The sequence below is a fragment of the Trematomus bernacchii genome, unplaced genomic scaffold (genome assembly GCF_902827165.1).
Source record: "Trematomus bernacchii unplaced genomic scaffold, fTreBer1.1, whole genome shotgun sequence".
In the NCBI taxonomy this organism is placed as follows: Eukaryota; Metazoa; Chordata; class Actinopteri; order Perciformes; family Nototheniidae; genus Trematomus; species Trematomus bernacchii.
This window is the reverse complement of record NW_022987689.1, coordinates 2,432,345-2,455,028: the sequence shown is the minus strand read 5'-3', so window position 1 is coordinate 2,455,028 and position 22,684 is coordinate 2,432,345. Positions and strand designations below refer to the sequence as shown.

At 38.4% G+C, this 22,684-nt stretch overlaps 1 protein-coding gene across 2 annotated transcripts; it reads right to left on the bottom strand.

Annotated features, from left to right (window-relative positions):
• Window positions 1–2,403: 2,403 nt before the first annotated feature.
• Window positions 2,404–22,024, bottom strand: mylk4a (myosin light chain kinase family, member 4a). 2 transcript variants are annotated; one of them, XM_034137167.1, is made up of 15 exons: window positions 21,947–22,024; window positions 9,230–9,367; window positions 8,670–8,766; window positions 7,995–8,355; window positions 7,459–7,763; window positions 6,677–6,782; window positions 6,107–6,200; window positions 5,647–5,756; window positions 5,247–5,388; window positions 5,089–5,159; window positions 4,870–4,998; window positions 4,634–4,786; window positions 4,449–4,527; window positions 4,011–4,065; window positions 2,404–3,674 (listed from the first exon to the last, which is right to left on the bottom strand). In XM_034137167.1, exons 1-14 carry the CDS (start codon window positions 21,962–21,964, stop codon window positions 4,012–4,014), a joined length of 1,857 nt encoding a protein of 618 aa, XP_033993058.1. In that variant the 5' UTR covers window positions 21,965–22,024; the 3' UTR covers window positions 2,404–3,674; window position 4,011. The 2 variants fall into 2 exon arrangements, with proteins under 2 accessions (XP_033993058.1, XP_033993057.1); XM_034137166.1 differs by lacking the exons at window positions 9,230–9,367; window positions 21,947–22,024 and adding an exon at window positions 13,158–13,888.
• Between the last annotated feature and the right edge of the window lie 660 nt (window positions 22,025–22,684).

The following is a 22,684-nucleotide window of genomic DNA, read 5'->3' as shown; positions in this document are numbered from 1 at the left end:
CAGAGATTCAGGTCACTGCTGACAGCCCGCCTTCCCACCACCAAGATGGCACCTGGTCTGTGAATGCAACTCCTTAACACAAACACCAACAAAAATAAAGTCCTCTCCACCTCACTGCAAACAAACCAGCTTTAATAGTACTTTTCCTTTCTTAACATTCACTAACTGTAATATAATACTTGTCAATATTGATTATATTTTATATATCAAGACAAAGAAGTCGACATGTCAGTAAGCTTTCTTTCACGCTCAGCTTCTTAGCTCCGGTGGTCTCTAACTGACAGGAACTCAGGCACTATTTGTTATCTTTAGGCCCAATAAGTCCATCTGGTTTTGGTTTGGCTCCTCGAGATCGCCCCTGGAGATGTGGATGGAGGGGACTTAGGGGTGAGACGGGGTGGTGGAGGAGCAGTTTGAGGAGGCTTTTTCTCCTCTTTAATTGAATTTCTCACCATTCCAACCTGGGCCTCGGACCAGGGATAGAGCGAGAGCTTGCGTTCGGCTTCAAACCCTCAGGCTCCTGAGAAGCTTTGCAATAAAATTAAGCAAAAGGGGAAAAAATACTTGGGAGAAATGAGTATCACCTGTTTTGCCAAACGGCCTGCATGTTCGGAGTAATGGTTATTTACTTACTCAGACGCACTCTGCCTGTGAATGTAATGGAGGAATGTATGAACTTTCTCTGAACCATTCCTGACCTGAAACATTTTGTGTCCAATGAAATGGTGTGTGAAAATAAACAAATAGCAGACTAAACAGAGTGGTCACTCCTTGATAGGAATTCATGATGGAAAGCATTCAAAACTCATGTTTAGGGTGTTAATGTAATAAAAGTGCTTTTTATACATACTGTACAACAATAGGAAAAATGTTTTCCAAAATAAAGCTTATGTCCACAGCAAAGTTCCACAAAGTGTTGATGGTTTCACACGTACACTAGCAGGACAACATTTATCTATAGCTAGCTGGATGTTTGTTTCTCCTTATAGCATATTTTTTATCCGTCATTTTATATTGAGAGTTAATGTTAAAATTATGTACACAATTAATATCAATTTTTAAATTGTTCCTATTTCTTCTGTTAATTACATTTAGTTCAATGGTTAAGGAAAAATGTTGTTGTGGTTACCTGACAAATGTTTCTGTGTTGTATTTTTGGTGTTGGCTTTGATGATCTGTGTCTGTAAATATTCCTAGGCGTTTTTTTCTTATTTAGCTCTTTTTGTCCACAAAATGTGATTGTGCTCCAGTCAATTTCAGGTTTTCATACAGTTGGACGACAGACTGTCTCTACCATCCATCTGTCTTGTCACTGTCTAGTGCACGCTTTATAAATCCAAACTGAATAAAAATGAAAATAACTCAAAACTGTGAATTATTTTGTCGGCCCTTACAATTTTATGGCCGTGACAGTCTTAAACTACTGGATGTAAAAGTGGTCAACTACTGGGTTTCAATGCTTTCTGGTGGTACAGTTTGCTTTTCTGGTATTTCTGTACAATTAAATACATGTTTCCCATGGTATTCCCCCATAAAGTCTGCACTTATCCTTGACTAACCCTGTGGGTTTTGTAAAATAAGACCTTTCTCTCTTTTAAAGGATAGAGCAGGCTGAAAGTTAAGGTATACTTTGTGGAAATGTAGCTTGAAATGTATACATGCTCCTTGAAAACTCACGTTTCCTAACTGTCATCCTTCATTTTTGGTGTCTCAACCCTTCCAATGACCTTTGGGAAAAAAATAAAAACTGCTGATAACCATTTTGTTTTACCCCAATACGTCTCAGTGAAAGCCCCGTTCCCCGACATCATCATTATCCCACACACTCAGTTTATTGTTTCAGGTGAGCAAACGGCATTGCACACTCTGGCTCCTTCAGATGCTCTTTATTAGGCTCCTGGAATCAGCTGCACTTTCATCTTCAGTAGGAGTGTGTTTGTGTGTTTAAGGTTTAAATAGACCTGGGATGAGATTTAAAAAGTTCTCACCAAAAATAGTTAACTTTAGATATGAATACTGTTTCTAAAAGAGAGTGTTCCCAGAGTTTAAAGATGTTAAAACTACATTTACCCAAGAAGGAACAAGAAATCCTGCTGGAAAATTGATTTTTAGACTGGTTTGTTTTAGAGAAAGTAACATCACCTAAAATGTAATCTTATTCTAATCTACCATAAAAATGTACTACTTTCATTCATAACATTATAACTTTAATCATGTTAAATCAAACCTAGAAATGACATGATGTTAACATGATTTTCCGTAAGCAACTGGATTTGAATGAACTCTTGATTTTCATTTTGCCGCCTGAATATGAAAAAAATAATCTATTCCGTAAACTCAGTCGTACTGAATGCTATTGTACTGAACTACGAGCAACAAGAAAAAAAGAATACATAATCTTAGTCAAGACTCAATTTCAGTTTATTGGATGTGTACACACTGAAATTGTTAACACTGCGTGAGGACAACTTATTTTACTAGCACTCTGTGTTCAACAACAATTAAAGTCACATTCATAATGAAGTTAAATTAAAACCACATAAATATAGGTCTAACAACATTGTATCATTGTAGGCAATGTTAGGTAGGTAGTGTATTACTTTCAGTTAGGGAACCTTCACAGAAGGCATTTTAGTTATATCTTTGTTTTATGTGAAAAAGCATCTACAGTAGCATGAATATGCAGCTAGAGTGAAAAAAAGTTTATAAAATATATTTCTATGTGTATCTAGTTTAAGTTTCAATGGATAAATATACATAGAAAACATGCACAAATAATTAAATAATACAGTAGGGTGATAAGACATAAACTGTGTTGGTTTGATGTAAAGTAAAACTGTTCTTTATTACACCCAGACAAAGTAGGATATGAGTACATCTGACCACACAAGCTTTTTCAATGGAACTATGTAGCTTCATGTATAATATGTTTAAATAAATAACTTTATAAAGTGCACATACTACAGCTCATGACACCGATCGTACGAATCCCATTCTGTCCATACGTACAATACACATCCACCAATTTAATGGAGACCATCCCCTAAGATATTAGAACATTTGAATTTAAATCTACCGAGGAGCAATTATTTACAGCATGAAACATATATTGGATATTATTTGTGACTGAGAGGGGAGAAATGCAACTTATATTATTAGATTCAGCTAATACAACACATGATGTATCCTTGATACAAAAGCAGCGAACAATAACAGCACAGTGTATTTGGTTAGAGAACAATGAGAGTGCCTCACTGGGTGGATATTTCAAATGTAAAGTACATAGAGCACATTCAACTTTAAAGGCACAGATGCCACACACAATCAAGCTCTTATATGATATTACATGAAGAAAGTAGGTTAAGATTATGACATTGTTTTTGAAACGCTATATATACGATAAACCAAAACAGTTGAGGTGCCATTTGATGGTTTTTTTGTCAATCATAAATTGCACATTCTTTTTTATAAAGGGACAGTCTAATGCAGGGTGATCCAGTTATAAATCCTAAATTCACAAATTGATTTTTCTGTGTATGCTTTTTTGAATATTGATTACATTAGCACAACATCATTGGATCACATGTAGGGTAGCCTGAAAAGTAAAGGTAATTTACGTGGACAGGAGGGTTGGTCCAAGTGGCCGCAGCTCAAGCCATCACATCACTGTCGCCCTAAAAAAGAAGCAAACTGTAAACGGGGTGACTCTCAGATGGTCACAGTTATATATTCAGTAACTGGAAGGTATGCAGACTCTTGTTTCTGCCGCGCTACCGTGCACAACTTGAGACATGCTTCCCCCTTGTGGATGATATGAAAGCATTCCTGTGACCGGCAAATGTTTCAAATTATGATCTCTGAAGATTCAAGTTCCAAAAACTTTACATAATCCAAAACCTTTATAATATATAAAATAATCATTCAATCATGGGCTCACAAACAACCTAAAAACCAATGTAAGACTTACATGAAATGTAACTGATAAACAATAACGAAGAAAAAATACCAACCTCAGCTGTCATTCTGGGGCACACACGATGATCTCCGAGATCTGCACATAGTTTTCTGTGAAATAATTGAATAACAAAAAAATTAAAATAATATATTAGAACAAATGTAAAGCACAGCGGCATATGATAAGGAACAGGATTTGATATCTTTAATGTTTTTAATAAACATTAACCATTAAGATTAATTTTGAATCTAATTAAATTCAAAACATTTTAACTGATGATTCTCTATGACAACAAAAAAGTTGAACATTTGATGAATGTTCAACTATAAGCTTAAAAAAAGTGTGCAAACTTTCTCGATAAAAGTTGAACTCTTGTACTCTTTTGTAAACTTTTTATTGTTTCAATGTTTATTTGGGGAATACAGCTCTTTTAAGATCAGCAACCTTGTGTTGTTTGTTAATGATAAAAGTAGGCGAGGATAGTGAGTGTTACCTTTGTATGAAGGCGATGATGAAGGGCGGGGTCAGATAGCCAAGGATGTTTCAAGGCCTCAGATGCCCCTATCCTCCAACTGAAAACAAACACATGAGAAGTATACAGTATATTCTGTGAAAAATGACCATACACACACACACACACACTTGGAACAGCAGTTAAACAGAATTAAATATGTTTACCTTTTATTCACAATGAGGAGTTTAGAGATGAAGTCTTTGGCTTCTTCAGTTGTATCAACAAACTCTTGTTCGTCAAAGTTCCACTTGCAGGCCAAGATGTTGTTCAGAGTCTCGTTGTCATCGTCGCCAAGGAAGGGACAGAGACCGCTCAGACTACAAGAAAGAGACAGTCATTAGCATTAGTTTAAAAATGTGTGTGTTCCCGTGCGTGCGCGTGTGTGTGTGTGTGTTCTCACAGCATGTAGGTAATGACCCCGAGGCTCCACATGTCTGTGTTGAACGACACAAAGTCGTAGTTGATGACTTCAGGAGCGAGAAACTCCGGGGTGCCAAAATTAACTCGCAGTTTTTCACGTGGTTTGTATCTAGGTGAAGAAAATTACATTTTTATTGTGTATGATTACAGCGGTCAAAGAAACTGTCAATCAAAATACAAGGCGAGGGTTTGTACTCACATCCTAGCAAGGCCAAAGTCGATGATTTTGACCTTATTTGTGATTCTGCTCACACACAGAATGTTCTCGGGCTGTAATTTAAAGTAGTTGATTAGACTAACTTCAAAAATGGATTAAGTCTGCTTTAAAAAAATACTTCAATGACTAAAATGTATTACCTTTAAGTCCAAGTGTAGGATGTACATTTTGTGCATGTGCTGCAGTCCTTCACAGATCTGCCTGATGAACAGTACGGCGTCCAGCTCCATCAAAGTGTAGTTTTCGTCAATTATCCTGTCGAACAGCTCCCCTCCACCAACACTAAGGGTAAAGACAAATGCATAAAACACCATAAAACACCAATCAACAACACTAGAGCAATTCAAAAAGTTTTATTTTAGCAGATGTACCGATCATGAATCAAGAAAACATTTATAAAACAAATGTAATCAAAAATCAATTTGACACACAGTATTTAAAGAAGTTTAAAGTCTATTGAAGAAAAGTTATTGGTATTTTCTGGTTTTAAAAAAAGAAATAATAAACATTTGTGCTGAGAATATAAAAGAAGGAGCATACTATTCAAGTACAAGGATGATGTCATTCCTTGACTCATAAGCTGCATAGAGCTGGATCAGGCTGGCATGGTCCAGATTATTCATGACCTGGATCTCATTCTTCACCACCTCCTACCAAAAACACAGGCGCAGACAGACAGACAGACAGACAGACAGACAGACAAACAGATAAGGATGCAGACATACACACAAACGAGCGTGCACACACACACATGGTCATGATGAGATGTGTCAGCTGTTATCTGCTATGAGACAATGCATCTTCTCTTCTAGGTCAAATATTTCTCACCTAGGTGAGAAGTATTCCCTATGCTTCTGTTCCAAGCGGCCTTGTAGTGCAGTAGTATGTACTGAAAGTTGCAACTAAGCCTGTTGCTTTTTATATCATGTTGTGTGGCTCTTGCTGTAGTATTAAAATAATGCTAATTTATTATGATTGCACTGAACATTCGGTGCTTTACCTTTTCCTTGAGGCTCCTGGCTTTGATGACCTTTGCTGCCAAAGTGAGACCAGAGGAGTTTTCAACACATTTGTGCACCTGGCCAAAACGACCCCTTTAAGACAGGGAGGGAGAAAATAACGTTTTAGAGTTGCATGGTAACAGTCAGATCCTAGCAGCCTAGTAACAGTTGTGAAACAGCACTGAGACCGTGTGTTTTATGTTTCCATGACAAATCAAAAACTGATCTTCTGTCAAACGGAGAGGTTTTAGTTCAGGGAAGAGCTTAATCTGTTATTTCATTAAATCTGAGCTGGCCAGTGTCTCCTCTTTGAAGACGTGGATTAACACTTAGTGATTAGATACCAGCTGGCACCAGGGATACTGTTTCACATACCACCCAGTCCTGAAGTAAAAATAACTGCCGTGACTCTGGAGTTATGAACCAGGGGAGAAGAGAGGGGGAGAGTTACGCAATTAGGCTTTGTGGGAAACTCTTTCACACTGCCTTTGATCTGTGGTAGATCAAATGGTCCTCAATAGCTTTCATTTTTTGCATGACATGGAGATTTGAAAAGTATGGTTGCTCACCCGCCCAGGACCTCCTGCCAGTTGATGGTGTAGAAGTTGATGATCTGGTTGGGCTTGGCAGAAACAATGCGGTGATTAAAAGGGGCCGATGGAGGAAGACTGGTGTCTAAAGTAGGATGGGGGATCAGAGAAAATATATAATCTGTTTTAATAAGTTACGAGGAACGTGAGAACATCGGAGCTTCGTTGTTAATTAACTACAGTGAGGCTTTCGAAAGGGTGCGTGGCTGCTTTAATCAAGTTAGCACATTGTGCATTACCGCGCTATGATAAATCAACTAGAGGCACAGTTGTAGTCTAAATATTGCAGAGGAGTAACTACGCTTTAGCACAACACAGACTCCTTCAAGGGTTTTATTCTGATACCTACTACTGTACTGTACCAATTTAGCATAGACCCTTCTTATATTAGGAAGGAGTCAAGCATTCAATGTATGATATATAACCAGAGCAAAGAACAATACTAGACTTCTGAGGCTGATATTGATATTGCAATTTAGCCAATTATAATATTTTCTAACTGTATTTAATTTTTCTAAACACTTGTGAAAAAACAACATACTTAGTAGGACATTTTATAATTAAAATAAGCAATCCAGCTCTAGTACTGTATGAGGTGATTTACGACACAACTATAGACTTCTATACATGACCTTTATTATGTAAACTACTTTGCCCTGCCATACAGAATATTTAAACTGTGCTTAAACTGAGTAGATTAAGTTTAGTTCCTCAAACTTTAAACTTCCCACCATGATTAGTGCCGGGGAACCCAGACTTACCAATGAAGTACCGCTCTACCTCTTCATCTTCATCTTCATCATCTTCCTTTTCTTCATCCATTTCCTCTCTCGCTCTCTCCACCCTTTGTTTTAGGTTTAACTGGAAATCCATGCCATCTGTGCTGAAGACAGCCCAGCCCTCAGACTCGAGGCTCTGATCTTCCTCTTCATCCTCCAGCTTCCCCTCGGTGTGTTCCTCCACTATGAAGTGTTCCTTGGTCAGACACAACATGGTACCTGTGCTGACTTCTGATATCTGGTCCTGCTCAGCCTCTGGAGATGTGGAGGCATCTTTGTGGTCATCACTGCCGGGAAAAAGTATGTTTTTTTCTGTTGTTTTTTTTCCTATGCGTTTTATTCAATACAGATTTTTGTACATACAGTTATTGACCTATCCAATTCTCAAATCAAATGTTGAAATGAAATGATTAGATGATTATCTAAAAAGTTGCAGCCTTTTTATTTGTAGATTATTTATGGATTAATTGATTAAGTGATAAATCTTTGCATCTCTTATGGGGTCGAATATGAACTACCTTGTGTTCTCTTTTTCATCCCCATTTGCCTCAGGCAGCTCTTGTTCATCAGATGCTTCCTCTTCCTTCTTTTCTTCTGGGAGCTTGTCTTCCTCTTTCACCACATCCTGCACATCCAGCTGTGGTTCTTCCTCCTCACTAACCGCCTTGTGTTTCTCACCCATATCTGTTTGGGAATCTTCACGCAGGAGGTCAACCAGGTTGCACGCAGGCGAGTCAGGTTGTTGACTTTTAGGGGACACTCCGGCCTCCAGATCCAGATATCCAGTGGTTGTCTTGTGACCTGACTTCTGTGCATTCTCCCTGTTGAGTTTCTGCACCTCTTCGAAGAGCAGCACCTGCTTCTTAAGGGAGATATTTTCTACAAGAAGAAAGCCAAACAGGATCTGGATTTAATCTCTGCAAACCACAGTTAAATACTTCGAAAGGTTATGGAACATCATGAGGCTGCCCAATATTTCCCCTTGACCTTCTGAGCTTGGTTTCTGTGTCACGATGTAAATGCCACTCGGCCACAGCTGTACATGTAATAGAATATCACTCTCACACAATACTTAGATGAAACTCTAATGCAAGCGCGAAGTGAAAGTTCATATTTTTTATTACATTTTGCTGCTGCTGTGTCTCACTAAATAAATTCTGCAAAATAAATAAAAAAGTATTTGATCCAAGCACCTGTTGTGTCTGGAGGCTTCATCTTCTTCTGAGCCTTCAGGCCCTTAGGGCTCAAAGACGGTTTATCTGTCCCATCTTTAGCTTTGTGGTCCTTGAACTGTGGAATACAAATACAATAGTTAGGGGAAAATCTGGACAATCAGCCATTTTGATATTTAAGTGTAGTATTTTTAAAGAAAATAACTCAGTTAAAATGTTATACTAAAGGATATTTATTCATGTTTTGTTTTTTTTTAGATGGTTTTACTGATTCGGCAGAACTTAGCTTTATTACTCCTTATACCTTAACATTTAAATAAAATTAACTAGATCACACTAGTATTATTTACTGTCCCAAAGCTAACATTAAAAGGTAGCAATTTGTAATACATTTGTAATGCAAATGTAATGCATTGCTCCCTTCTTGTCAATTGATCAAAACACTAATATTAATATTATGGAGGCAGCCTTTTGAGCAAACATGAAACAAAAGGAGACCAACATGCAAAAGCACATATTAACATATTATAAATAAAAAAAGATGGATTGCTGTATAAAGTGCATAAGCACAATAAACCTACTAAGTTTCCATATTTGCGAGAGGCGAGGTAACGCTTTGGTCCATGGAGCTTTATCTTGTGAGAAGTCTGTAGAGAACTGGGCTCACATGCAGGAATTATCTCTTGTTTCCCTTTATTGGCTTTATTAGAGGTAGGTTTCTAGTGAAAAGACAAGATGACAAGGCTTAGTAGGGTTATATGAATGCACATGGAATGGAAGAAACATTAAATGTTAGGAATGACTGTCAATATGAGGGACATGAGGTTGATATGATGACTTTTTGGTCACAATAAATGCACACAACATGAATCAAAAATAGCATTTATAACTCAATGAAATGACAGTGACAGGTTGATTTGATGAAGTTAGGACCACATGAAAAACACACAACACAAGAAATGAATCAAACAACAAATTAATGTCAAATGACGATACATTAAATAATGACAAAAGGCAAAATATAAGCAACATTACCTATGTATTTTATATCATGTCTCCATGCGCAGACTCTCTTGTATAATGGCATGCCTTTGATTATTCATAGCAAATGGATAGACGGCAGCAGGGCAGTGAATTTATAGCTTATCACTTGTCGCTCTCAGCGACGGAATGCATTGCTGACCCTGAGCGGAAAATATTACAAGCGACCATGGGCTGTTGTTCAAATTTCTCAGCTGAGGAAACTCACTAAACACTCTCCGATCAGGTTAGCATGGAAAAAGCTGCGAACCCAGGGGTGTCTCACATTTGTTCTCTGAATGCTGTTGCAAGGTAAACATCATAGGGTATATTTCCAGTGCAGTGACAGCAGTGTTTTCTGGAATGTAAAACTCTGATAGGGAGACTGTAGGAAGGAGGCCATAGTAACAGCAGTTACTCGTAAGATATCTCACACCTATGGAGGTGGATGATGATGGAGCAACCATCTGACAAGGGCTCTGACGATCACAGAAATTCCCTGAAATGTGAGTCACATAAAAGCCATCAGATTGGCATCTGGTCATTAATCCTCAGAATATAATATGCCATTACATTTTGACAGAGACTTTGCATTGCCTTGATTTTTATGAGTAATATGTTGACGCTAGGATGAGTAATGTATAACAAAAAGAATCTCTGTCCTATTTAAAAAAAATACTATTTACATCCCGATAGCAATCAATTCATCAATGCTCTGTAAAAAAGAAAAGAAAAAAAACTTGGTATATGTTGTAATTTGTTCGTAATTCGGGCCACATTAAAGATACGCCAACCGACATTGCCTTTCTAACAACCTGGCAGAACCAGCAGACACTAATGGCGCATTTCCACTACACGGCCTCGCTCGGCCTCGCTCGGTATGGCTAGGCCTCGTTAGGACTGATCACTTTATGGCGCATTTCCATTACAGTTTAGGAACTGGGGTAGTATCTATAGTAACGCAGTGTAGGCGGAGCCGTGACGTCATCTTCAATGAGAACCCCAGAAAAACAACACAGCCGTTAGCTGTTAGCACTCAGAGCTCACAGCTCCTCATATATGTTCAGAAACTAGACAAAAGTTAAACAAGTACAAACCACAGACTGCCTGTGTCATGGCGAGTACAGTCGCTGGTTTATTTATGTCTGTATAGGCCGTTGTTGTGAGTGTGGACGGTCGGAGCATATATTGCGTTAGCTTTGCCAATCTCCATTTAGAAAACACGCATTTTAAAAGGTTTTTCGCCTGCCGTCTGTCTGCAGACTTGTCAAAGCATTAATTCATGGTTTTTACTAACCGGTATCAGTATGTTGTTACTTCGGCATCATTTTGAAACATGTATTACAATTAAATCACGGTCAAATATGTTCATCTTGTTGTAGTTGTAGCCCCCTTGCCAGCGATTCTCTCTCTAGTTTAGCATACTCAGCCCGACTCAGCCTGGTTGTTCCTGGCCCTAGAACCACGATTTTATGGGGCCAGAAAAACTGTGAATTAGGACCCGCTAGCCGGTACTAGGCCAAGTGGAAACGCAACCAAAGACGGGCCGCTGACGTCACAGCTCTCTTAAACGGGGCTCCGCGCTGCAGTGGAAACGCGCCATTAGTCAGGGCGCTCCTTGTGCATTACCAGAGTCTTCCACAAGCTGCTAGCTAACTAGCTATGTTTGATGTTTACGTTCATTATCTTATGGTTAAGTTCATACCGATTATGAGAGAGTGGGTTTGGAGGGAGGCCTGAAAGGACAGGCTGTTATTGTTTCCATCTAGGGAACTTTCTGGCTAGATTTAGCGACTTTTAGCCAGTACTGCTAGCTACTTTAATTGGGAAAGAGTTGTCATCAAAGGGTTGAGTTTTCGGTTGAATAATTGTTTATTTAATTACATTTTTGGATAAGATTTACACTCTAGCTGGTTCCACCAATATGACCTAACAAAGCTGTAATTACTACAAATATGAATTCAAAAACCTGACTGCATCATGAACTATTTCATAAATATTTTAAGTATGTGCTAACTTGACGTCACAGCCACTCAGGTGAGTTTGCTCTTTGCTTGCAGGTCATAGAGGAAAGAGATATGACTCTAATGTATGAACCTACGCAAGTGATAGGAATGTTTTGATAAGTTGCTTTAGGGTGTCTGTAAGTGCAGCTCATGCTGTTGATGCCAAGAAGCACTTAGTGAACTTTATATAGGGTCATGATTGACCAACATGTAAAATAAAGATTAAATCTGAAGTTTGGGGATGACTTCAGTGTCACAGTAATTGAAACGGTTGTATAATTCTTCTAATACACAAATAAAGCCAAAAACTTTAAGTTAGGCACCTAAATTCTAACATACCAGTTCAAAGCACAGTGAAGCAACAGACACCAAGCTGATAATATATTTAGATTAGTACATGTTTACTCTTTTACTTTTCTGAACCTAACGACAAATCCTGCAACACTGCATGCAGTGGTAAATACAGACATTTAATGAAAGCTCTAAATCAAAGGTGCTGGACTCCCAATTAAATCTTATGATGAGCTTTATTGCAGCTCAGGAAGTTAGGTAATGTTCCAAGAGTCCCATGGCATTGAATTTTGGCAATACCCACTGTTAACCTACTCGAAACTGGTGGTGTAAAAAAGTTGTGGAAAACACATAATGTCCTTACTGGCTATCAGCCTTGATTTGGACACAATCAAGACCAACAGTGTTCGATACAAAAACATGTGCCTTGTTTAAGTAAGTCAATAAGAGAAGTGAAAAACGGAGAAAAACGGACTCATCACAATTTGTTGACACCTGACTCCTAGTGAGTCGAAGGGGTTAAAGCCCTTTTAGACCACAAACACTGCAGCCCTGATCCAAAAACAGCATTTCCAATCCTGGCCTCACCTCTCGTGCCCTGCCAGGGGGTCCCAGAGTGAGTCTCACGCCAAGGAGGCCATGTTGTACCGAGCATGGGTAGAGATCCAACAAGTATAAATGTGAGTTAAATTGGGGCTTCAAAGAAACTACGAGGGACATATTTATTACCCAGGAGCTTAAATAACACTATCAAATTGGCGTTCTTAATGACTTTAACTTCAATCAGCAGTTGGCAAGTGTCAACATGTAAATTCTTAGACACTACCTTTTGAAACCAGCCCCATTATATGGGGTATAACACACAAACCAAATCACATTCATAGAATAGGCAGGCTGCTATGATCATTTTCACATGTTCTGCCAAGAACAACCAAAACATCTTTGTGAGATCTAAGAAATCAATAAGTCAGCAAGAAAAATAAATAGCATCCCTTGGAACAAACCGAGACTAGATCTACTGGATGACGATATCTAGCAATCCAAACCAAAACATTTATATTTAAAATTGACAAATTATTCATATAAAAAATTCTGTAATTTTTTCTTCAAAACATAACTTTTTCAAAACCACCATAATGCAGCATTTGTTCACATTTTCTAAAAGCTACACGCAAAATATCCTTAGTCTCACCTGGTCAAGCTTCTTGTTTATTGTGTCAGATGATTTCCTTTTATTGGCTTGCTTGGCTTTGTCTTTGGATTTGGAGCCCTTCCGAGTTGCAGGGCCTTTGAACATCAGCTTCATAACCCTAGAACTCTTCACCGTCTCCCCAATAAAGCTGATCACTTGCTGCATGTTGAGGACCAGCTTTTCCATTCCTTCAAGCTTGTTAGCCTGCAGCTCGGACCGCTGGTTCACCACCGACATTATGGTGCTCATCTCCTGGCATATCTCCCTAACTTCTCGACCCATGACCTGCGTCTGATTCATCATCTTTGGTGGGATATGGATCTCCTCCTGGTCAACTTTCAGATTCTCCATATCCTTTTCAATGCCGTCTATGTCCTGAGACATCCCATCTAGCCGGTTGAGGACCTTTTCTTGAATGTTGATGAGCTTGTCCATTTTGCTGCTAAGTGACTCAATCCGGTTCTGGATGAGGTCAAAGCTGCCGTTGCCATCACCTACTGTGTTCATTACCAAGGAACTCATGGCTTGCGGTGATTTAGAAATCACGTTAGGACACCAACTTGAGACAAAAATAGGACCAATATAGTCCTTGAAACAGACGAAAATACTTTTTCAAAAATCCTAGCCAGCTCTGCCCTTCAGTGCTCCCCGTTGGTGTGCACACTTGATAAATAAATAAAAATGGAACAGAAGTGATTCAAGGTTTTTTAAATCACCAATCACCAACACCATTTCTCTCACACTTTGTCCCTGGTGCCTGCTTCCCTCCACACAAGAAGTGGTATTAAGAATGGAGTGAGCCGGTGTCCCTAAATGTAAATGGACAGCCTACGTCAGCAGGGGTCAAGTGTTTGGGGTGGGGGCTTGGCAAAGCTTGGTCTATGAGACATTTGAGAGCCTTTAAGCGTTAAGCCCACCACCGTCACTCCCCTGCTAGGTGTCAAAATGCTCACTGACACAGAACTTTTTCACTGTTTAAGACACATGCTCATACTTTTTTAAAAAAATTTTCAATTGGCAATGGCATTAACATTACCTCATAGTTACTGATGGTCTGTCACTCTTGAGTGAACTTCACAGGTGTAAAACAAAGGAGAAGAGGATCATAGGTATGAGTGGGGGGAGTTCAGAGTAAAAGAAGATATTTTATTGTTTATTTTTCTAATATTTAAATAAAGTTCATGGCATTGAAAAGTCTGTAATGGTGCTGGTTAGTTGGTACAGCTGTAAGTGTGTCTGCAACATGCTGCAATGCAAATAACCTCCTTATCTCATGAATGCCTGTAACTTGCACTCAGTGTTCGGGGAAACGTGAAGAAGCATGTGGCTTCTGGCTAAGGGGAACTACAGTAAGATGTTTAAACCCCTTCGACTGAAAGAAGAGATGGGTGAACCAAATGATTTATACGAAGCCTACTCACTGACAAAACATCCACCAATAACCTCCCTTAAGAGAGGAAGGGATCCATTTTAACTTAGCTCTTGTAATATGACCGTAAACCATGTTCCCTATAAATCAAAATATGTATGATTCATTTGAACAACAACATGTGTTCATGTCAAAACACAGGGTATATACAGAAATGAAACACTTGAGCAAACACTGAACAACATGCTAGTCACAATTATTAAAAAGTATGGTTGGTTACTCAAACTATTTCCTGACAATTTTGTCAAACTTATTGGACTTATCTCCGTAAATGTATAGCTGATAAAGTTTAGATGGAATCCAGCCACCATGACATACTTTGACCACAGGGGTGCAGACAGCAAACTGAGCCACACTGACCCCAGCCAAACTCCCCACCCCCCCCCCCCCCCCCCCACTCACTAAAAAGAGAGGGGGGTTATGAACTTGGCAGATAAAATAGAGACCAGTGAGGTAAGGTGCAGAAAAAGAGGTTTGCCTGGCAGTTTGAGTGTATTGACAAGTCACCGCACCAGCTAGCAAATGACTCTCTTACATTTAAGATGGCTACAGCGGAAAAAACAAATGGCAGAAACAGATGGGAGTAAAATCATGCATCAATCACTCAGAGAGAGACAGAGACGCTCACACCTGTCCTTGCATGCCAACAGATGACAGACAACGTAGGTAATTTGCAGCATGTTGGGTCAGCTTCTCATGCTAGGGTGTGCATGGATCAGACGTGAAGAATGTCAAATAGATTTTACTGTACAAGAAAAAGGTACATGTATTCTGCCACGCAGCATTGTAATTATGCTGCACGTTACAGGTTAGCACGCATGACTACAATATCTTTCATTGCTTAGAGGTAGCGGGTACTTAAAGGTTATTAAACCCTGCAGGGGATATAAACAGACTCCTTGGCCTCTGAGACCTATTACATAAAGTAAATATCGTATTTATATCACTTACACTTTACAGTGAAACCAAGGCCAAAGAAAGTAACAGCATCGTGAGTGCTGCTTAAAGTTCTCTCTCACACTTTTTGCCAAGCACAAGTATTTGTACACACTGACTGAGCACACAGGTGAGAAATCACTGCCCTGTCAACTGCTGCATGATTAAAATGTTGTTTAGTTAATGTGACAAAATTCTTGGGATGTTTGGAGCCATTGCTGAATGCATGAATGTTCAAAAAGCATTTATAATAAGTAAAAAACAACTTCATGTTTGTGTGTTTCCAGTTTGACCTTGCAGTTTAATCATCTACTGACTAACAGACGTCAAGAGTGGAAAACATGTTAAGGTAAAATGATATGCAGCAGAGGGCTTAGCTCCTTTAAATAGTAAAACTCTAACATGCATCCTGTGTTATGAAACCTGTATCCATCCATTACAGTGTCATATATCTTCTAGACTAGAGCTAGCTGATTATTTTGGTTGTCTATTAATCTTTGTATTATTTACTTGTTAAATAGTTTAGTCTATATACAGTAATGTTACAAAAATCGAATCAATTTCCAAGAGCCCAGGCTGACAACTTAATGAATCTTATTGTTGTCTGAATAACCCCAAAATAAAAATAAAACATTATATATATAATATACTGTATATATATATATATAAAATTACATTACAGAATAAAGCCCCAGTCCGTTATTTAAAAAGCTTTTTGCAGCTGTAATACATTGTTGATTGTTATAGGTCACAATAATATGATTATATTTTTCAAAATAAATGAAGGCAGACATTTTATCGACCAAATAAAGTAGTTAGGGCAGATTATATTGATTCTATATAAACTCCTGTTAGTCAAAAGGAGAAAAATCCACGTATAAATGTAGAACTAGTCAGTACTTGTGAGGGGTTATTCTGTCAGGTTTAATAATGTGACCTGCATGGCCCCCTCTAATAGGCTATTTGTTTGGCAGCGGGACAAGTTGAACAGTTAAAAATGGAGCACCACCTCTTAAAGAGAACACAATGTACTAAAACATGGGGGGCTGTGCTCTGTGGCTAATGTCCAGTCACCTCACAAGTCTCCACTCACACAACACAGTGTGCCAGCTCGGCTATACTTTCTCTCGGAAACTTGTTGGCTTAAATGTGTGTGGCAGCCGTGAAACTCAAGTCCATGTGCTAATGTCTAAAACGTCTACTCTGTTCCTTCCCTCTCATGTTTTCTTTTGGCATGTAAACACATTCTGCTGCTGCACTTTGACATACTTTTTTTGGATTTGTTATACAAGTTATATGCGTAAATCCCCACAGGCATACATGTCTGTTTGTCTTGTGAAATGTGATAGATCTATAGAGAATGATAGAGACATTTTATCGAATCCAAGCTCAAGTATCCGAATAATTAGAGATGTCATGGTATATGCACTGATGCCTTTTATTGGACACGCTCAGAAAAACTAAATTATGTGAAACTGTATGTGCCTGGTCCAATTACTCACTAACTCAGCTTTTATTATGAACAGCAGGTGGCATTGTTCATCCATGTAAAGCATGAACAGTGAGCTTGCAGGGCTCAAACATCATATTTAAGATGAAACTCCACCCGATATCCAACATTTTCAGTTTGCACAACACCGAACTCCTTAGATTTAAAAATAGTGGGGGAAAAGTCTATAGAAACCACTCCTGAAACATGATACACGTGTCTGCTCATGAGTTTAAGGATTGTGACAGTGATAGTGTTTTTATGCATACTAGCATACATCTGAATAGTAGAAAAGATTAATATGAGGTAGACGTGGTACTAACTTTTGAGGAATTATAGATGCAAATCACGATTTTCTTTATTATTTCCGAAAACAGTAAAAATGTCAAAAGCCAAAGATATCATTTTTAAATTTCAGTTTTTTCTGACCAAGGCGGAAAACGCATAGGTACTCAGTCTCTAACCTCAAAGAAGTGTGAATATTCGCCATTGTTCACATAGTATTCCTAATCAAAGTCAAAGTCTGCTTTATTGTCAAGAATTCTACATGTTGTACATCCAGAAATCTTGAAATATCGTTTCCCGCAGTCCTACAGTGTGACATATATACATCAAACAAAAAACAAAAAGGGCCTAGATAAACATGGTATACATTAAACACAACAAAGGGCCTAGATAACCGGGGTATACAGTTTAAAATGTTAATAATATAATTGAAGTGTTCAAAGTACAGTTTCAGTGCAGTAGCAGCGGAGATGGGCAGAAATGTGAGTTAGGGGGTTAGAGTCCAGGACCATTTGGGGCAGGGGAGAAAGGTCGGAGGCAGGGTGGAGAGTTCAGGGGAGAGATGTCAGAGAGGGGGAGAGAGGGAGGGAGGGGAGAGAGTTCAGCATCCTGACCGCCTGGTGGAGGAAGCTGTTTCCTTAATGTTATCCTTATTAATTAATCAACCAATTTTTTCAGGTGTAGTCATTTTAAGTAGGGATGACACACTCATGTTACTAAGCACTGCTCAGTGTAATATCAGAAAGAGCTCCTGTCTTACATTTATTTATATTTAATTTTAGTCAAGTGCAGTGACTTTACTTGAGGAAGATAATCACAGAAGCACTATTATTATTATCATAGTAGAAATGTAAGAAGAGCTTTACATTGAGGATGTCATAAAGGTTATTGACAGAATGCAAAGAAAGCTTAGTCACATACTGATGGGTGCACAACTTTAAATGTCAGTGTGGATCTCCTAAATGCCAAAAGAGGAATGGAAACAAGAGAGGGTGAGAAGGCTCCATCTTTTCTCTGACATGTACTATCACGACATTAAGACGCAGTATACATGTGTTTGTGCATTTAGAAGCGTGATGTATATTCATACTTAGGCAGAAGTCTCTCAGCATTAAAAGGCATTATATAATATAAAACAGGGAAAGTGAGACTGAGCCATATCTAATGGTTTTGAGAGAAACAAATAACAGGATTATGAAATGAAAACAGATAAGCTAATATCAGACATCCTAGTGAGCACCAGATATGAAAGGGTAAGAACATGCACAAATATTATTCAGCAGAAAAGCTCTCATGCAATGACACATTTGTACTACTAATAAAGAAATGCTACATCATAGAAGGAGTGTGACAATCACTAGATGGCAGCAAAAGCAGGATTTCAGGCCTGTGTTTCCTCACTGAATCACAGCAGTGTTGAAGTTAAGATCCACCGCTAGGGCTCACTCTACCTTCAAAGCAGATTCTCCAAACGCTGCACTCATAAACTCATAAACACCATCAACTCCTTATCTCATGTTTTATCCCTCCTGCTGCTGTATGTCACATAGCATAACACGCATGCATCATATTTAATAGTTTCACCTTTCACTCAGATACTGAGCACCACATTACTGCTGGAAAGATTACCCACCATATGTTGAGCTAACTAATTAAATTAAATGTGACATTTAGCTGGAGGATAACGAGGAAAAGTGAGTGCAAAAGTAAGCAATTAGTTGACACAAATCAAATGTACTTTAAAGTCAACACAAGCATGGCATGATATTCACATGGCATGATATAAGTAGACAAGGAATAAATAATATACATAAAATGTCATGCTAAAAATGTCAATACAACACAACCTGTCAATAGACCTAATTAGTCACATAAATGTACTAATATTCAGAGCTATTCAAATAAACAGCATACCGTATCTCAATGACATTTACTGTACAAAGCATGCATCTGCAGTGCTTGTCTGTCTGACATTATATCAATTATAGGACCATTATAAAAGATATCAGTCCCAAAGTGTCTGAGATTTTACTCTGCATGAAATGTGATGCTGCAACACAGCAGACCCATGCCTCTGCTGTCTGCTTATGTTTAATAGAACTTGTGAGATGGAAATTGCCCACAGAATTCAAAGTCTTGTCAAGCATCAGTGATACATAATTGACTTAATGCCAACCTTGCATCATTGCCTCTACTAAAAAATAACAACAAAAATTAATAAAAAAGTGAAAAGAAGGACACGTTTGCCTCTGGTGTCAATTTTTTAAAACGTGATGTTTAGGCCTAACAATTCACGATTAAATTGTGCTGTGAATATTTGCCTTTAACATATATAATTCAGTACTTATTATTGTCAGTCACATTAAATAACTGTTACTCAATGATTTTACAATGATCTTGATGCTTGTTATCAAACTGTTTTTGAAATGACTTTTTCTCCAGCCTAGGACATTCATACGAAGACAGTGAGATTATCAAGTCAGGGAGGTAATTAAATGATGATGGTGCAGCTGCTGCCATCCCCTCTGAAGACAGTCCAAAATCTATCAGGATCTAAAAGATTAGAAACTGGCCAAGGCATTCTCTTTAAAGGCCATCAGGAAGCAATTAAACAACAATAAATTATTAGATTTCTACAATGTAAAAATTGCTTTTTTTTTTTACATTGTAAGCATCTGGCCAAATTCTTTTTTTCCTCCAACTTTTTAAGCATCATAAAACACTATAAAGCTTGCATCCTCCAGGAAACATAGAAAAGTTGTGACCCAACTGAGCTTTTGTTCTGCCTTCACTCAGTCGGTATATAAGAGGGTTTTCAAAGAAAACGGATACAATACAAATTTACTTTCCTCGGAATCGTCAACCACAACACTGACAATATGAATTATTGGTCCATAAACCATACAATATGAAAGTAAAAATTACAAATATTGGTTGCCCTACTAAATCTACAACTACCATTGCTGCAAGAGTTAATGTTCTAGTTATGTTCCTTTAAGAAAGCAAAACTGTATCAGCATTCCTCAGCTAGTTTTAAAGCTTTATTGAGCAAGTGAAAGAGCCCTATACCTGAATGGCAGGTGGAGCGGATGCTCTGTGTCTCCTCCTGTAGCAGAGTAAACCGCACAGCCTGCTCCAGACGTAGGAGGCCAGCAGACACATGCTGTTGACTAGCCAAATGTCCCAGCTTGTGACAAAGCTCTCCATGGCTTTAACTTCACTCTTCATCCTTCTTCTATAACCTTGCTTTTCCTATCTTTAACTACAAAGGACCTCTTGGAGCTTAGGGAGAAGAGTCTCAAGTGGAGAGTAAAGAAGAGATGACAGCTCCTTCTCTTCGTATGGACCGCCCAGACATTAATGCTACGCTAAACCCAACAGCCTCTGTTAATTCAGTCAACACCCCTTTCCCATCAGCACTTAGAGCCAGAGGACGGGCAGTTTGTCCCTGTGACAAAAGAGTGACAGGTGCCAGCAAAGAGACAAGCTCACCCAGACACCCTCACCCTCTCACTTCATAATTCTTCCATCTTCACTACAAAACAGGCCATTTATTTTCCTCTCAGATCCAAACAAACTATAAAACACAGTCTACCCAAAGCTAAATTAATCTTCAACACGGTACTGACATTAAAACGTGTGAGAATTGTGATACGGGATATAGTGTCCCTGTCAACACACACACTTGACTGTGGTGTAAATAAATAGCCTGTGCTATTGGATTGCATTCCAAATGTCACATAGAGATCACATGGGGCTGCACTCACAGTCTCTATTGGGGGAAATGTACATGAAATATGTCAACAATATTAAATGCTACTTCAAATTGAAAATTAAGGCATATCTTTTTTAATAAATTAGGTATCTATGAGGACTTGTAAACTCAATAATATAATCTGTATTGTGCAACAACACACTAAAATGCATGATTTAGATGACAGTGGCCAATAACAGCTATGTAAGGTATTCCTGGAAATACTCCCCGGCCTCATCTAACTTCACCTCCAGCTCTGCCAAATACAATAATGAGGTCATTTCTGGATGATTGCTGTGCCCTCGCTGCTCAAATTATTCCCTTGGCTGCCATGGAGAAAATAAATGGTCTTTGATTACTCACAATGTCTCAGTTTGCTTTATAGTAGACTACTTAAATTACAACTGCAGCATGTGGTTAGTTGAATCCTAGGCTACATGTTTTACACTATTTTTGGCACTCTTTGGTTATCACATTATTTGGCCAATTACCTTGGGTACCAGTGAAATATTCAAAGCTATCAAATGCCATTTATCACTGTACTTTGCTGAGTAGGCTTTTAACTTCGAGTGTCATATTTAGCCACTTTGATAAATGTGTTGTTGGTTGTTTTTGACTGTTTCAGGAAAACCTTATTTGAACATGATTTATTAATAATAATTGTAATAATTGTATTACTATTAAGAGAGCAGCAAGATTTTTGTTTCTGCCCTCAAATTAAGTAGATTACAAAATTGTTCCCACAGTAGTGTTACTGTATAAATGTTTGTAATATTATCGCCCTCTGCTGGTATTACTGCATACTCAAAAGGCTGATTTGAAAGAACTAAATATATCACAATTTCTGGACATATCCTAAGTATCTTTCATTTGGAAATGATGAGGTGCATGGATACCTTTGGTTCAAGTTTCATCTCCCAGAAGCGATGGATGGTTTTTCACCTTCTCTAAATAGGGGAAGAAGGCCAGCTCGGTCATGTTTCGGCTGTTGGCACACTGATGAACTGACTACAGCTTGGCCATACTCCTTGAGGGGGACACTTGGCAGCCAGCCCTCTCCTTCTGAGCTCTCTATCCGTCTTCGTGACCTGGTTGACCTCTCTCGCGTTTTGCTGTTGGCTGTCTTTTATCTGAGCAGAGGAGGCAAGAAATAAAGTAAAAGGCATGAGCAGCATAGGTTTTTCTTTTCAATTTTAAACGTTTTCTTTTTACTTACCTTCAATTACTAAAATACGTAGACTTAATAGAGTGCTTGCATTTAAAAGCAAAGTTAACAGAGTTTTGACCATATCCAATATGTAATGTAATTTTATGTTATTTAATTTTATGTATTGTAATGTGATTTAATAAAGTAAATTTCAAGTGGCCATTGAAACAATGCAGAGATGGTGGGGGCTGATTTGTATGCCTCAAAACTGACACAATTGAAATTACATTTGTACACAAAGCCCTCTTCAGGATGAGCATCGTGATATGTTTATGAGAATCCATATTCGGGACCTTATCATTTCTATCACAAAACCCATTATCAAATTGTATCAATTTAAAGTGAACACACACCAGCTGGTACACAGTAAGCGTGGAGCTTTGAGACACAGTGGAGAGTTGTTCACTTTTCCCAAATGGTACCTGAT